The sequence below is a fragment of the Pogoniulus pusillus genome, chromosome 17, assembly GCF_015220805.1.
Source record: "Pogoniulus pusillus isolate bPogPus1 chromosome 17, bPogPus1.pri, whole genome shotgun sequence".
Lineage (NCBI taxonomy): Eukaryota > Metazoa > Chordata > Aves > Piciformes > Lybiidae > Pogoniulus > Pogoniulus pusillus.
The window spans coordinates 22,300,929-22,317,551 of NC_087280.1; the positions used below are offsets into that span (position 1 = coordinate 22,300,929).

Below are 16,623 nucleotides of genomic sequence, written 5' to 3' on the forward strand. Positions count from 1 at the left end.
AGGAGAAGCACATTTAGGCACTGAAGCTACTCTGACCAAAATGAGAGTGGAGGTATCTCTTACCTCTTGGTCTTGATGCTAGTTTTTTCCAACTGTGCCTGGTAGCTTTAGCAGTTAAGGTTGGTGCATGCACACAGGGAGTTATCCAGTGTGTATTTTCCTGGCTTGCAGATGCTGGGAAATACTTAGTGGTGTTTGCCAGCATGAAAACATGGAGTGCTTTGGGCCTCATGACTTGTTTGCTACTCACAACCTGTGTTTCTGGGAGAGCAGTGTCCTGCTTGGGGGCATAGGGAAAAGCAGGGCCTTATCACTCAGCTCCAGGGGTGGAGGTATTGTTTCCTCTTGCTGAAACCACAGTTGCTCAATGTAGTTCCTAGAGCACAGCCCTGAGAGTCATGAGAAGAGTGAGGTGGAGAAGGCTGGTTTTAGGATACACTGCTCCAGTCAAGGCTTGTTCAAATCAATGATTAAGAGGCTTTGCTTTCTCCCCCTGTGCATGCCTGCAGGCCTTGGGTGCTGCTGACAGCTATCCATGTGTCTGTGCTTTTGTATTCACTAGGGTTTAATACTCCCCACATGGTTTTCTTCCCTCCCCACCGTTCTTCACCTGTGCATGTGAAGATGCTCAGAGGGCTGCAGCAGCTCTGCTCTGAGGACAGACCACGAGAATTGGGGCTCTGCAGCCTGGAGAAGAGAAGGCTTTGAGGAGACCATGGAGTGGCCTTTCAGTGTCTGAAGTGGGCTACAGGAGGGCTGGGGAAGGACTATTGACAAGGTCTGGGAATGACAGGATGAGGGGTAATGGATTTAAATAATCTGAAGAATCAGAGTCATAGAATCAACCAGGTTGGAAGAGAGCTCCAAGCTCAGCCAGTCCAACCTAGCACCCAGCCCTGCCCAACCAACCAGACCATGGCACTAAGTGCCCCAGCCAGGCTTGGCTTCAGCACCCCCAGGGATGGCGACTCCACCACCTCCCTGGGAAGCCCAATCCAATGCCAATCACTCTCTCTGACAACAACTTCCTCCTAACATCCAGCCTAGACCTGCCCTGGCACAGCTTGAGACTGTGTCCCCTTGTTCTGTTGCTGCTTGCCTGGCAGCAGAGCCCAACCCCACCTGACTACAGCCTCCCTGCAGGCAGCTACAGACAGCAATGAGCTCTGCCCTGAGCCTCCTCTGCTGCAGGCTGCACACCCCCAGCTCCTACAGCCTCTCCTCACAGAGCTTGTATCAGAAGGTACAAATCCTTTGAAGAGGCATCCAGAATGCCTGCAAAGGATTTTTGGAGGTTAATAATTGAGCCTGGGATAAATATCTCCTTTGTATGTGAAGCAGCTGGCCCAGAACCTGCTGGAGGGCTTGATTTGAGTATAAACACACCGTGTGCTTTTGCGTACATGCTGCACTTTAATTCAAGCTGACTGCTGGATCCTAACTTTATTAGGATGTAGCTACTTGAACTGGAGATGTGCTGTGTGATTTTGATTTCATTACAGTGGCACGAGAGCTCCTTTGGAAACGTTGTTTGGATTTTATGGATTGGTGTCTTGAGATGTTGTTGGCTATTAGGAATATTTTTAAGGAGGAGGGGAGGGGAAAAAGCTGGCAAGTGAGGGCGAGGTTACATCTTGCCACAAGTGAACTGGATGACAATAAGTCTGTCTTTAAAATGGGAAATTAATCAGCCTGTGTTGATGAGCCTTGGACATGTACAATAGGCTGCTCTTTATGTTGCACAAATAGATTCCGGACACAGGAAAGAGGCTTATGACAAGAGGATGAGATCAGTTTGTATAATTAGAGCTGGCTAATCATCTTTTTACTCTCTGCTTTTCCAACTTTTACACTATCTGTCTTGATTTGAAGTTGGGCATATGGACTGCAGAGTGAGGGCTGCTGTGGTTCTGGAGTTCTGTGGGTTTGGTTGTTTTATCTCCTAATGGGCGCAGGCAAAGCAGATGTGCACATTTGAGGGAGATGCTGCCTGCCTCTGCTGGGTAGGAGGAATGGTGCTGCCTTTATCACAGTATCACCAAGGTTGGAAGAGACCTCACAGACCATCAAGTCCAACCCTTTACCACAGAGCTCAAGGCCAGACCATGGCACCAAGTGCCACGTCCAGTCCTGCCTTGAACAGCTCCAGGGACGGCGACTCCACCACCTCCCCGGGCAGCCCATTCCAGTGTCCAATGACTCTCTCAGGGAAGAACTTTCTCCTCACCTCCAGCCTAAATTTCCCCTGGCACAGCCTGAGGCTGTGTCCTCTTGTTCTGGTGCTGGCCACCTGAGAGAAGAGAGCAACCTCCTCCTGGCCACAACCTCCCCTCAGGTAGCTGTAGACAGCAATAAGGTCTCCCCTGAGCCTCCTCTTCTCCAGGCTAACCAATCCCAGCTCCCTCAGCCTCTCCTCGTAGGGCTGTGCTCAAGGCCTCTCCCCAGCCTCGTTGCCCTTCTCTGGACACACTCAAGCATCTCAATGTCCCTCCTAAACTGGGGGGCCCAGAACTGAACACAGTACTCAAGGTGAGGTCTAACCAGTGCAGAGTACAGGGGCAGAATGACCTCCCTGCTCCTGCTGGCCACACCATTCCTGATGCAGGCCAGGATGCCACTGGCTCTCTTGGCCACCTGGGCACACTGCTGGCTCATGTTCAGGTGGGTATCAATCTGCACCCCCAGATCCCTCTCTGTCTGGCTGCTCTCTCTGTCTCTTTGGGCTGAATTTTTCTCTCTAACCTAACCTGCCCTCTGTGTGACTAATCCATCTGCTTCCTAACCCCCCTGACCAACCCTCCAAACTACCTTGAGCGTAAGTCAAAGTCTGGGGTAAGATAGAGGAGTGGGGGGAAGGTGGAAGGGTGTTTGGGAGCCCCTCCTGGGGACTCAGGTTTCTGGGAGGGCTGCTGTGGTTTTGTATTACCTTTTTAACTTGTGTATTTCTGTATAGACTGTAAATACCTGCTTGTCTCTTGTGCTAAGCTGTAAATATAAAGCTTCATTCAATTCCCAGAGCTGCTGAGCCTAGTCTGGGTGATTGCCCAAAGTGTGTGGGGGGGGGCAGTGAACACCCAAACCATCACAGTTTGCTCTTTTTTTAATGCTTATGTGCTTTTGCTTGCCTGTACCTTAGCTTTGTGTTAAGCTTCATTACTTTGGCATAAATTTGGGGAAGGGAAATAGTGTGGCCTGGGGAGTAGCTGGAGCAGCAATGAGTGCAGCCCCTGGGAAGCCCAGAAACAGCATAGGGCCAGTTCCTGCTGCCAGGAAGCTGAGCTACATTAAGCAAAGCAGGTTAATCTATATCCAGAGCATTCTATTAAATCATCACTCAATTAAATCAGTGATGCTCTGTTAGCCTTTGTTGCAGCTGGGCTCCCAGCCCCTCTTCTGCTGCATAATCTGCAAGTTGTACAGCTGTAGCAACTCCCTGCCTTGTGTTTGGTGGGCTCTTGGAAGTGAAGCCTGTGGAACTGAAGCTCTGATTCTGCAATGAAATATGTTCTTGTGCAGTGATCTTCTCCAGGGGGAAGGGCTTCACAAATTTCCTTTTCTTCTTGCAGTGAAAGCAATCAGTGTGCCTGGGTTTCCCCAGGGTAGCTTTGCTGGGTTACCTCTGTGCCTTTGGAGCAAGGCAATGGTAGAGCCAGGCCAGCACACAAAAAAAAATACCTTTAAACCTCCTTTCCATCCTTTGAAGCCAAGAGAAACTCCTGCCCAGCAGCATATGGTTTTGTCTGCAGGCAGGACGCCGCTGGGGAGCAGAATCACCTGTGGAGCACCAAATGAGGGGCAGCTTTTTCAAGCAATCAGTTTAGTGGCAAACCACTACCTTCAAGCTACCTAAATTCAGGTGATTGTACACAAATATCTGGTTGGGTTTTTTTTTTTTCAGTTCTAAACTCAGCTGTGACAGTAAATACAACGCTGCAGTGTGCTGGCAGTTTGTTTGCTGCCACAGGTTTGAAGTGTGGTTTCTTGTTTCCTCACCTCCTCTGCTTTCCACAGTTGATAGATTTTGCTGGTGCTATCACTTTCTTAGGTGTCTGCAAAATAAACTTGGGATGGGTTGCTTCTGATTTCCTCCAGCCTTTTGTTTCTGGGCAGATATATAAAATCCTGCATAGGTGTAGGGAAAATGATCCTGCCTTCAGGATGATGCTTGCAGGATCTATGTTCCTCTTTGGACAGCTGTAGGGAAAATGACCCTGCCTTCAGCATGATGCCCAAAAGGATCTATGTTCATCTTTGGTCAGCTGTAGGGAAAATGATCCTGCCTTCAGGATGATGCTCAAAAGGATCTATGTTCATCTTTGGTCAGCTGTAGGGAAAATGATCCTGCCTTCAGGATGATGCTCAAAAGGATCTATGTTCATCTTTGGTCAGCTGTAGGGAAAATGATCCTGCCTTCAGGATGATGCTCAAAAGGATCTATGTTCATCTTTGGTCAGCTGTAGGGAAAATGATCCTGCCTTCAGGATGATGCCCAAAAGGATCTATGTTCATCTTTGGTCAGCTGTAGGGAAAATGATCCTGCCTTCAGGATGATGCTCAAAAGGATCTATGTTCATCTTTGGTCAGCTGTAGGGAAAATGATCCTGCATTCAGGATGATGCTCAAAAGGATCTATGTTCATCTTTGGTCAGCTGTAGGGAAAATGACCCTGCCTTCAGGATGATGCCCGAAAGGATCTATGTTCATCTTTGGTCAGCTGTAGGGAAAATGATCCTGCATTCAGGATGATGCTTGAAAGGATCTGTGTTCATCTTTGATCACCTGTAGGGAAAATGATCCTGCATTCAGGATGATGCTTGCAGGATCTATGTTCATCTTTGGTCAGCTGTAGGGAAAATGATCCTGCATTCAGGATGATGCTTGCAGGATCTATGTTCATCTTTGGACAGCTGTAGGGAAAATGATCCTGCATTCAGGATGATGCCCAAAAGGATCTATGTTCATCTTTAGCCAGCTGTAGGGAAAATGATCCTGCCTTCAGGATGATGCCCAAAAGGATCTGTGTTGATCTTTGGTCAGCTGTAGGGAAAATGATCCTACATTCAGGATGATGCCCAAAAGGATCTGTGTTGATCTTTGGTCAGCTGTAGGGAAAATGATCCTGCCTTCAGGATGATGCCCAAAAGGATCTATGTTCATCTTTGGTCTTTAGGTTTATTTTGGTCATTTCAACTGCCTTAAAACACCTCCAGCCATGGAGCCTCAGCCACCTCCCTAGGCAACCCATTCCAGCCTCTCACCACTCTCATGCTGATGAACTTCCTCCTCATGTCCAGTTTGAACCTACTCACCTCCAGCTTTGCTCCATTCTTCCCGGTCCTGTCACTCCCTTATAGCCTCAAAAGTCCCTACCCAGCTTTTTTGTAGGCCCCCTTCAGATCCTGGAAGTCCACAAGAAGATCACCTGGGAGCCTCCTTTTCAGATGGCTTTTAAGGAGAGGGCATTAATATACAATTAGAATGTTTGTTTTTTTATGGCATTCAGTGAATGAAGCTTGTGGGATGAGCTGTCTGATCCTTGCAGGAAAACAGCCAGGAAAAGCACTGGGAAAGAAAATCCTGCAATAAAGCATCCTCCAAGAGAAGGGCCATGAGGATGGTCAGAGGGCTGGAGCACCTCTCCTGTGAGGAGAGACTGAGGGAATTGTGGCTGTTCAGTCTGGAGAGGAGAAGGCTCCCAGGTGACCCTTCAGTACCTTGAGGGGGGCTGCAAGAAAGCTGAGGAGGGACTTTTTAGGCTGTCAGGTAGTGACAGGACTGGGGGGAATGGAACAAAGCTGGAAGTGGGGAGATTCAGACTGGATGCTAGGAAGAAGTTCTTAAGCGTGAGGGTGGTGAGAGTCTGGAAGGGGTTGCCCAGGGGAGTGGTGAAAGCCTCATCCCTGGAGGTATCACAGTATCACAGTATCATCAGGGTTGGAAGAGACCTCACAGATCATCAAGTCCAACCCTTCACCACAGAGCTCAAGGCTAGACCATGGCACCAGGCAGGATGAGACTGTGGCCAGCCTGATGTAGTGTGAGGTGTCCCTGCCTGTGGCAGGGGGGCTGGAACTAGATGTTCCTTGTGCTCCCTTCCAACCCTGACTGATTCTGTGAGCCTGTGAAAGCACCCCCACATCATTGTTTCTTTCTGCTTTCAGACTTTTAGCTACAGGTTAAAACCCCTAAAATCCAATTCAAAGCCCCAAACCAAAAGAGGCCTTTTCCAAATCCCTGTATTATAACACAACAGAGTGAGGAGACTGCTGAGTTGTCCAATGCTGTACTGTCATATACCACTCAGAAGAAAAGGGGACTATTCCAGCTCAGTAATTCCCTTGACACTAGAGAACAATAAACTCGTGGAAGGCATTGCCATTTAACTCCTCTCTGTATGAAATTCATGGCTCCAGCAGGAATTCCTCTCTCCATGGCCACTTAGTCTCCTCTCCGGTCTTCCCCTCTTGCTGTTTCCTCGTTTTTATTTATCTTGTGTAGTTTAGAGGAGAAGCACTGTAGGACCTGAAACCAAATCCTCTTGATATTTCTAAGCACCTCATAAATTAACATTTTGTAGAGCCAGAGGGTGGGGGAGTGCCCTGGAGGACACTCTGCTGGGCTGGATGAGGAGGGATTGTGTTTTTGGAAGCTCGGTTTTGTTTTTGTAGTGCAGCCCTGCAGAAAGGAAGTCAGCAGCCCAGCAAGGCAGTGGGTCTGTGCTCCCTGGGCATAACTGGATTGCTTTAGACTCTTTTACAGCTTAGGGGATGTTTGTCTAAAGAATCATAGAATCCACCAGGTTGGAAGAGAGCTCCAAGCTCCTCCAGACCAGCCTAGCACCCAGCCCTAGCCAGTCAACCAGACCATGGCACTAAGTGCCTCATCCAGGCTTTGCTTGAACACCCCTAGGGATGGTGACTCCACCACCTCCCTGGGCAGCCCATTCCAATGCCAATCACTCTCTCTGCCAACAACTTCCTCCTAACATCCAGCCTAGACTTCCCCCAGCTGAGGATTAGCTCTAAGGCAGCTTGCCCCAACATGGGTGTCTGCAGCTAGCTGAAAGGAGGTTGTAGCCAGGTCTGGGCTCCTCAATTCAGGAGAGATGTTGAGGTGCTGGAAGGTGCCCAGAGAAGGGCAGCAAGGCTGGGGAGGGGCCTGGAGCACAGCCCTGTGAGGAGAGGCTGAGGGAGCTGGGGGTGTGCAGCCTGCAGCAGAGGAGGCTCAGGGCAGAGCTCATTGCTGTCTGGGAGGCTGTAGCCAGGTGGGGTTGGGCTCTTCTGCCAGGCACCCAGCACCAGAAGAAGGGGACACAGTCTCAAGCTGTGCCAAGGGAGGTCTGGGCTGGATGTTAGGAGGAAGTTGTTGGCAGAGAGAGTGATTGGCATTGGAATGGGCTGCCCAGGGAGGTGGTGTCATCGTCGAGGTTGGAGGTGTTGAAGCCAATCCTGGCTGGGGCACTTAGTGCCATGGTCTGGTTGCTTGGCCAGGGCTGGGTGCTAGGTTGGTTTGGCTGAGCTTGGAGGTCTCTTACAACCTGGTTGCTTCTATGATTCTATATCCAGAGAAATCAAGCACAGCCTTGTGTCCTTGTCCATGAAATTTTGTGCAGAACAGCACTGAAGCTCTCCACAAGAGACTTGAGGACTATTCAGAGTGTTCACTCTTCAGTGCTCAGCAGAGTAGGAAGGCATCCTACCCATTTTGAGAACACTGTAGGAGTTTCAGATTTTACTGACCTCTGCAGATCTTTCACAGTCCTTAGAACCAGGGCTGATTTTAGAGCTTGGAGCCAGGCTTCTCATTTCACATCTTCCTTTCAGGTTTGTAAATGGAAGGGATTTCACTCTGTTATCCTAAGGGGGAAAACATAATGCAATTCCAGAAACATTGCTAGAGAAGTGCTTGGATGACTTGAGAGCAGCTGCTGGACCTCCTAGACACTGAAATGCAAAAGATTTAGCTGTGTGAAAGAAACAAAATGAGTGTTTTAAATACAGACAACTGCTCCTGGAGCAGCATCTGCTGACTGCCATGAGAGTGCCCAGCTCCCACCCAGCAGCTATGGACAAGGGAAGTGGGACTTGTACTTGGCTTTTCTTGTTGGCTTGACTTTCAGGGTAGTTCCTTTGCAGTCAGATCCTGATCTCACTGTAGTCTGTGATATCTGATAGAGGAACTTCTGGCTGCCCAGAAAGACAGAAATTGCTTTCTGGGCTCAGAGCAGGCATGAGCTTGAAGAATGTGCTCCTCAAATACACAGCTTAGCCTTTTCCTCCTTCTCCTCATGTTTATACTTTTGGTAGTCCAAGTTACCCTGATGAATCTTGTTTTGATTCTGAGCCTTTTGTTTTCCCTTGTTCTCACTGTATTAAAGTTTTTGAAAGCTTTCTAGAGGCTGCTGCCTGCCTCCCCACTGGTTGGAGAAGTTCACTTGTCCAGCAACCTAAATTTAGTCCTTTGCTGACGCAGAGAAGTTGTTCAGCCTTATCTGTCATTTGGTTTCTCTCATCTGTTTTAGCCAAAGCACTTCCTAGCACTTGAAAATAAACTATCTTCCAAAGTTGCCTGTCTCCTTGCAAACCAAATTCACATCCCTTGAAATATTGGATTGGTATCTGCCCATGGCAGAGGGGTTGGAACTGGGTGATCCTTGTGGTCCCTTTCCAACCCTGAGTGTTTCTATGATTATTAAATGAGGAATCATTTTAGTTACTGATGTAAAGGCCAAGTAGTAAGATAAGTGATGGTGAGGGGAAATAAAAATCTTCCTGCAGGAAATAGTTCCAGGATTTGGGTTTTCTAAGTTGACCAGGACAAGTGTTCAACAGTGTCACTTTCTGCACAGAATCTGTGAAATTAACTCCACAAAACCCCAAAGCAAACAACATCAAAATCAACCAAATTCAAGCCAGTCAAACAAAAAAACCCAAACCCTCAACAACAAAGTAAAACAACCCCCAACAAAAACTGGTCATGAGTTGGAACTCTTAGGCCTCCTTCCCCCCCCTAGTAAGAATCATGCAATCAACCAGGTTGGAAGAGAGCTCCAAGCTTATCCAGCCCAACCTAGCACCCAGCCCTGGCCAAGCAACCAGACCATGGCACTAAGTGCCCCAGCCAGGCTTGGCTGCAACACCTCTAGGGACAGCGACTCCACCAGCTCCCTGGGCAGCCCATTCCAATGCCAATCACTCTCTCTGCCAACAACTTCCTCCTAACACCCAGCCTAGACCTGCCCTGGCACAACTTGAGGCTGTGTCCCCTTGTTCAATGCTCTCCCTTCCTCACGTACCAAGTATTTACTTCTTTTGGATTCTGTGAGCAGTGGGTGTGAGTTGCAGCACAGCAGGTTCCACCTCAACACAAGGGGAAACTTCTTTACTGTAAGGGTCCCAGAGCCCTGGCACAGGGTGCCCAGAGAGGTTGTGGAGTCTCCTTCTCTGGAGCCTTTCAAGGCCTGTCTGGATGTGTTCCTCTGTGCTCTGTGTTAGGTAGTATTGTCCTGCTCTGGCAGGGGGGTTGGACTGGATGATGTCTTTGGGTCCCTTCCAACTCCTAACATCCTCTGAGCCTGTGACTTGTGGCACTTTCATTGCAACCAAAACTAACTCTTAACACAGAAAGAGGTTACCTACTGGGGTCTTTAAATACTCACCCATTCCTTCCCTATCTATCCATGTCCCTCTCTTTGCCATTTCTCTCTTTGCTCAGCTGCTCTCATGTATCTGTAACAAAAGTGCTGGAGCAGGACAAAATGCTCGATGCTTCTGTTGGCAGGCAGAGGCCAGAAGATGTCATCTCACTTTATTCCTTAAATTACAGGTAGCTAAATACTCTTCAGGGCACCTTGTCCTGCACCTGGTGTTTTCTGTGATACCTTCAGTGCAGCTTGTGCAGGCAGCACAGGAAAGCTCTTCTTTTACTGGTTTCCACCAGCGATCTTAAAAGTAACAATTCAGCTCAGCTGCTCCATAAAGGGATGATGAAAAACTTCATCAAAGGAGCTTGAGCAGTGTTTGCATGTTGGGACTTTGAGCTAAAATGCCTGGAGGGTGTGAGGTGTGATGTAGCAGCTTCTCACTCTGAGTAAACGTGGCAGGGTAGGATGTTGTGATGGAGCACATGAGCTGGGGTTTCTCTTTGTCCTGAAGGTGTGATGGGTGTTGGTGGCAGGTGCTAGACTGGCATCTCCCACAAAAGTGGTCAAGCCAGGAAGAGGGCTCACAGCTGAGCAGTGTCAAATTCTGGGTTCCTCCATTCAAGAGAGATGTTGAGGTGCTGGAAAGTGTCCAGAGAAGAGAGACAAAGCTGGTGAGGGGCCTGGAGCACAGCCCTGTGGGGAGAGGCTGAGGGAGCTGTGGGTGTGCAGCCTGCAGAAAAGGAGGCTCAGGGCAGAGCTCATTGCTGTCTGCAGTTCCCTGCAGGGAGGCTGTAGCCAGGTGGGGTTGGGCTCTGCTGCCAGGCAAGCAGCAACAGAACAAGGGGACACAGTCTCAAGCTGTGCCAGGGCAGGTCTGGGCTGGATGTTGTTAGGAAGTTGTTGTCAGAGAGAGTGATTGGCATTGGAATGGGCTGCCCAGGGAGGTGGTGGAGTCACCATCCCTGGAGGTGTTGCAGCCAAGCTTGGCTGGGGCACTTAGTGCCATGGTCTGGTTGATTGGCCAGGGCTGGGTGCTAGGTTGGACTGGCTGATCTTGGAGGTCTCTTCCAACCTGCTTGATTCTGTGATTCTACCCTGGTGAGGGTGAGCAGCTGGCTGGTGCCCTGTGGGCTTAGCAAAGCAAACCCAGTGCCAGTGCTTGCAATCCAGGTAGGATCTCCCTGAGTTAATTTGCTTTCTGAGTGGGCACAGATAGAATTTGCTTTCAGATCACAGCATTTACTGTGTGTAATGGTAGGTGTGCCAACAACATAACTGTGTTAGGGGAGAGTTAAAGCTTTTAAATAGCAAAGGAGGCAGGAGTTTGGGTTAGAATCACTTCCTTTTCTCAGACTAAACTCCTGAGAAACTGAAATAGGTGATAAACATTTAAAAAGAAGTTAAAAATGAAGAGCTGAGGGAAACCTGAGTAGGATGTGTGCATTGCCTGTGGTGTCTTGGGCAAATAGAAACTTGTCAAGACATTTTCCTGAGCTTCTCATGTGACAGCCTTTAACTTGCACCTCATCCTGAGAAGGCCAGGTGTAATATTGCTGGTGTGGAGTGATGGCTGAATTTTGGGGCTTAGGGGTAAGCCTAACAGTTGATGCAAATGCAGAAGTGTAGATTGTGTTTTAAAGGTATATCACACTCCTTTGTAGCAACAAAAAGTTGTTCAGTTACTTGTCAAGACTGAAAAGAGGAGGTGAGACAAGAACGCTTTGTGTTAACTCCTCTGCTGCCTGCCAGTGCCTGAAGGGATCCTGCAGGAAGGCTGCAGAGGGACTTCTGCTGAGGGTGTCTAGAGACAGGCCAAGGGGGAATGATTTGAAGCTGAGGCAGAGCAGGGTTAGACTGGAGATGAGGAAGAAGTTGCTCAGCAGGAGGGTGGTGAGACTCTGGAATAGGCTACCCAGGAAGGCTGTGGCTGCCTCCTCCCTGGGGTATTCAAGGTCATTCAGGATGAAAACTTGAACATCCAAGTCCAGCTGAGAGCTGTCCCTGCCCATGGCAGGGAGGTTGGAGGAGATGATCTCTGAGGTCCCTTCCAACCTAAGCCATCCTGTGAACTTCCTTCAACCAGCAACAGAAGAAGGGGACACAGTCTCAAGCTGTACTGGGGGAGGTCTAGGCTGGATGTTAGGAGGAAGTTGTTGGCAGAGAGAGTGATTGGCATTGGAATGGGCTGCCCAGGGAGGTGGTGGAGTCACCGTGCCTGTTGAAGGTGTTGAAGCAAAGCCTGGCTGAGGCACTTAGTGCCATGGTCTGGTTGATTGGCTAGGGCTGGGTGCTAGGTTGGCCTGGATGATCTTGGAGGTCTCTTCCAACCTGGTTGATTCTATGATTCTAGACTTAAAACCTGCAAAATATTTGTCCATCCACTGTCTGCTTCTGAAGACCTTTTGTAGAGAGACTGTTTAGAAGAGCAAGCTTGGCAGGTAACTCAGGCATTTGAAAGCAACCAGTGCAAAACAACTCTTTGTCAAGCAAGGAGAGAGCAAGGAGTCAGCTAAGAAAATTCAGCCTGTGGTTTACTTTCTGTCTCACTAAAGGCAAACTGTGGGATTTGGAAAGGAACAAAGTATGAACCTGATCCTGTGTTGTGTTTTGTGTGTGTGTGAAAAGCAGAGTGGTATTTCATCCCTGCTCAAAAGGGTTTGAGATCTTTGCAGAGCATTCCCAGCACTGCAGACATGAGCAACAGCAGAAATTCCATTTTTAATTGTTTTGCATTCCTTCATCTTAGGCTCCTGGACTGCTTAATACAACTGTTAAATGAAAACTTAATAGAGCTTTTGTGCTGGGTGAATATTTGCAACTGCAGTGGAGAAACTGATGCAAGTGGAATTCTGGGTCAACTGATTTCAAAGCTCAATGCAAACAGCTTTCACCAGGCTATACAGAGATTGCAGGGACTGACCTGGAAGATGAAAGTGTCTTCACTCAAATCATCTTAGGATGACTGAGTGTAATTGTTGCCAACCTTGCTGATGGCTCAGATGAGGAACTCTTTGCTCTACCAAGCATTTGAGATTTGTTTTTGCTTAATGTGATTATAAGTAACAAATAGATCCTTGTTGATCTCATAGACAGCAAAATCATTGTGCAGAGGTGGCTGTTGGAAAGAGTAATGGGGGAGTGCTAAAATAGCTTCTGCCACATCCAGTTGGCAGCTGGTACTAGTGGTGTTCCCCAAGGATCAGTGCTGAGCCCAGTCCTGTTCAGTATCTTTATTGATGATCTGGAGCAGGGGATTGAGTCCAGCATCAGTAAGTTTGCAGATGACACCAAGCTAGGAGCAGCTGTGGAGCTGTTGGAGGGTAGGAGAGCCCTGCAGAGAGACCTGGCCAGGCTGGATGGGTGGGCAGAGGCCAATGGGATGAGATTGAACAAGGCCAAGTGCAGGGTTCTACACTTTGGCCACAACAACCCCAAGCAGCACTACAGGCTGGGGCCAGAGTGGCTGAGAGCAGCCAGGCAGAGAGGGAGCTGGGGGTGCTGGGAGAGAGGAGCTGAAGATGAGGCAGCAGTGCCCAGGTGGGCAGCAGAGCCAATGGCATCCTGGGCTGGCTCAGGAGCAGTGTGGGCAGCAGGACAAGGGAGGTTGTTGTGCCCCTGTGCTCAGCACTGCTCAGGCCACAGCTTGAGTGCTGTGTCCAGCTGTGGGCTCTTGAATTCAAGAGAGATGTTGAAATGCTGGAAGGTGTCCAGAGAAGAGAGACAAAGCTGGTGAGGGGCCTGGAGCACAGCCCTGTGGGGAGAGGCTGAGGGAGCTGGGGGTGTGCAGCTTGTAGCAGAGGAGGCTCAGGGCAGAGCTCATTGCTGTCTGCAGCTGCCTGCAGGGAGGCTGTAGCCAGGTGGGGTTGGGCTCTGTTGCCAGACAACCAGCACCAGAAGAAGGGGACAGAGTCTCAAGCTGTGCCAGGGCAGGTCTGGGCTGGATGTTGTTAGGAAGTTGTTGTCAGAGAGAGTGATTGGCATTGGAATGGGCTGCCCAGGGAGGTGGTGGAGTCACCATCCCTGGAGGTGTTGCAGCCAATCCTGGCTGGGGCACTTAGTGCCATGGTCTGGTTGCTTGGCCAGGGCTGGGTGCTAGGTTGGGCTGTCTGAGCTTGGAGTTCTCTTCCAACCTGGTTGATTCTATGAAGTGCCTAAAATGTTATGAAAAGTATCTTAAACTTGTATTTTCTCTTTTGTTTCAGTGTTCTGAGGTCATGAAACTTAATCCACAGCAAGCTCCATTATATGTGAGTATAAAATTCAGGCACTTAATTTCTTTTTTTGCTGTCCTACTATTCACATGAAATGCTTCTTGCCACCACTCTTTTAGGAGGTGCTGCTCCCTTTCTCTTTGCTCCCCAAAGATGTTACTTGTATGAATTCAGTTGCAAATCCTCAGTGATAGCACTCAGGTTAAGTCCCAAAGCTGCTTTCATTCCAGCAGAGAGTTTTAAAGAAGCTTTGAGGCAGGTAATGCTCTCACCCTGCAGGCAGCTCCTGCTTTCCTTTCATTTTGCTTCTCCTCCCAGAAGCATTCTCAAGTGCATGACTTGCTTATGTGGAAAGCAGAGCATCCCAGTGTGCAGTGCTTGCCCACTGTGATAATGTTTTTTTCTGGTCAGAGTTTCAAACGTGGCAGGGAGGAACTAGAAGCAGCCAAGGGCTGTGCTGTGCTGAGAGCGCTGCTGCAGGGGCTGGTTTACATCAGCCTCCTGGAAGCTTGTAACCTCCATGGTTACATTAATGAGGTCCAAGCTTCCTCTCTCTCTTGAATAGCAGCTTTGTTGCAGAGCATGGGGACTGTCAAATTAGGCTTAGATTTGTGGGGGTGTCTGCATGTGTGTTATGATGGTGCCAAAGCTGCCAGCCAGGTTGGTAACCGTTTGCTTTCCGTATCCTGAGTAGGGTTAGCTGCCGAAGCCTCCCTCTGCTTATGGCTCTACCCACAGACCTCGTTAAAAAGGGTAGAGCTGGATGCAAGGGTGGAAAATTTGGAGGGGAAAATTGCTTGCAAATGTGGAAAGGAAGGAGAAATGATCAGGGCTGGTGACAGCCCAGTGTCTTGGAAAGGGGTTGTGCGCTGTGAGCAATGGATCACGTTGACCTTTAATGCTATGGAAGCTTTTAAATGTTGCCTACCAGCTGGAAGCTTGCATTGGAATTTATTCTCTGCTTGCTTTACCCAGTCTTGTGCTTGAAGCAAGATTGAAACACTTTGTAGTGTGGCCTGACTCTGGGAGAGTGTCTTCCCTGGGCTACACCACCAATACTCTACTATTTTAGAATGACAGAATGGTTTGGGTTGGAAGGGACTTCCAAATCTCATCTAGTCCAATCCCCCTGCAGTCCACAGGGACATCCTCCAACTAGATCAGGTTGCCCAGAGCCCTATCAAGTCTGACCTTGAATATCTTCAGGGATGGGACCTTAACTAACTCCTTGAGCAGTCTGTTCCAGAGTTGCACTACCCTCCTGGTGCAGAACTTGTTCCTAAGATCCAATCTATCACTCCTCTAATTTCAAGCCATTGCCCCTCGTCCTGTCACTGCAGGCCTTTGGAAACAGTCCCTCTGCAGTCTTCATGTTGGACTCTCTTGGGTACTGGAAAAGCTCCCTTCAGGTACTGAATGCAAAGTGAATGCTTCCTGAATTTTGTTGCACTCCAAACCTGCTAAATTAACCTTGACTATGAAGAAACTTAATTCAAACTTAGGACACTTTAATAGAGAATGAGATGCACTTAAAGAGAGTGAAACAAAGGAATGTGTGCTGTAGATGCTGTGATAGAAACACTTGAATGGTCCAAAGCAGGCTGAAGTTATCCTTATGTCTCTTGACCAGTGTATGACTTAACTGGTGTGGAAGCTTTGTTTTCCCAGCCTTATCTGCCTGAGTTTGTTTTCCCACTGTTGTGTGTGGGTTTGTATTTAACATGGCACACTGGAGTGCTGTACTTAAATGTCCTCATGCCCACATGACAGTGAGGAGGACTGGGCTGAGGTCAAATGTAGCCCAGTGAAATAGTGATTGTATGGCACAGTGTAGTGCTGCTTTGCCATGCAAATAAGTCAATGATAGTATTATTAATACATCAGACTCTATTTTTTGTCTTCCTCTCCTTTCCCTAGCCAGGTGTGTGTGCAAATCAGCTGCCTTTCAAAACTAATTTGGGTAACTTAAGGAAAAGGCAGAGAGAGGGGCAAAAAGAGACTCAAGGATCTTGGAGCTTCAGTATTTAGCCTTCCTCTTTGCTCTCAGTATAAATGCTTTGTACATCTTAAGATCAGCTTTGTTTTCTGTGTCTCGTTACTGCCAGCTCAGCTCACCTGAGAGTTTTCAGGTGTTTGCAGAACATAAAGAAAAATATATCTCCCTGGTGCTTGCTTTTTGTTTCTCTTTCAATCTTGCCTTTGTTTAGTAGTTGTTTTCATCACCAGCAGCTTTGTGAGCTCTGTTCAGGAGGATGAAGTAAAAGGTGATGTCTCCAGGTCAGTCGCTGGAAGCCAGTTTAAGAGCTAAAGAATGGTTTTATCCTGTCTGATAATTAACAGGTTGCCCAGATAGATTTCCAATTATCAAAAGTGTTTTGGGAACCCAAGATATCCAGTGCACTTGGGACCAAAACTTCATGGGTGATGGAGGAGATGAAGAGAAGACTGGGGAGACCTGATAGCTGCCTTACAGTGCCTGAAGGGGCCCTGCTAGAACGCTGCAGAGGGACTGCTTATAAAAACCCACAGTGTTAGGATGAGCAGCAATGACTTGAAAGGAGAGGAGATTTAGATTGGGTGTTAGGAAGATGTTCTGTACCATGAGGGTGGTGGAACACTGCTAATAGGTTGCCCAAGGAGGTAGTTGAGGCCTCATCTCTGAAGATATTCAAGGTCAGGCTTGACAAGGCTCTGGGCAGCCTGATCTAGTGGAGGATGCCCCTGCTCACTGCAGAGGGGGTTGGACTGGATGACTTTGGGAGGCCCCTT

General features: G+C 48.5%; 1 protein-coding gene across 9 annotated transcripts in view; it reads left to right on the top strand.

Moving 5' to 3' along the window:
* AKAP13 (A-kinase anchoring protein 13) overlaps window positions 1-16,623 on the top strand; it is a 286,571-nt gene that overhangs the window by 70,264 nt on the left and 199,684 nt on the right. For 8 of the 9 annotated variants that reach the window (XM_064158064.1, XM_064158062.1, XM_064158068.1 and 5 more), the window contains one exon: window positions 13,846-13,890. In XM_064158064.1, coding sequence (XP_064014134.1) covers window positions 13,858-13,890 — 33 coding nt within the window. In that variant the 5' untranslated portion in view covers window positions 13,846-13,857. Of the gene's footprint in view, window positions 1-3,746; window positions 3,857-13,845; window positions 13,891-16,623 lie in introns of all 9 variants that reach the window. The other variant, XM_064158065.1, reaches the window with a different exon arrangement.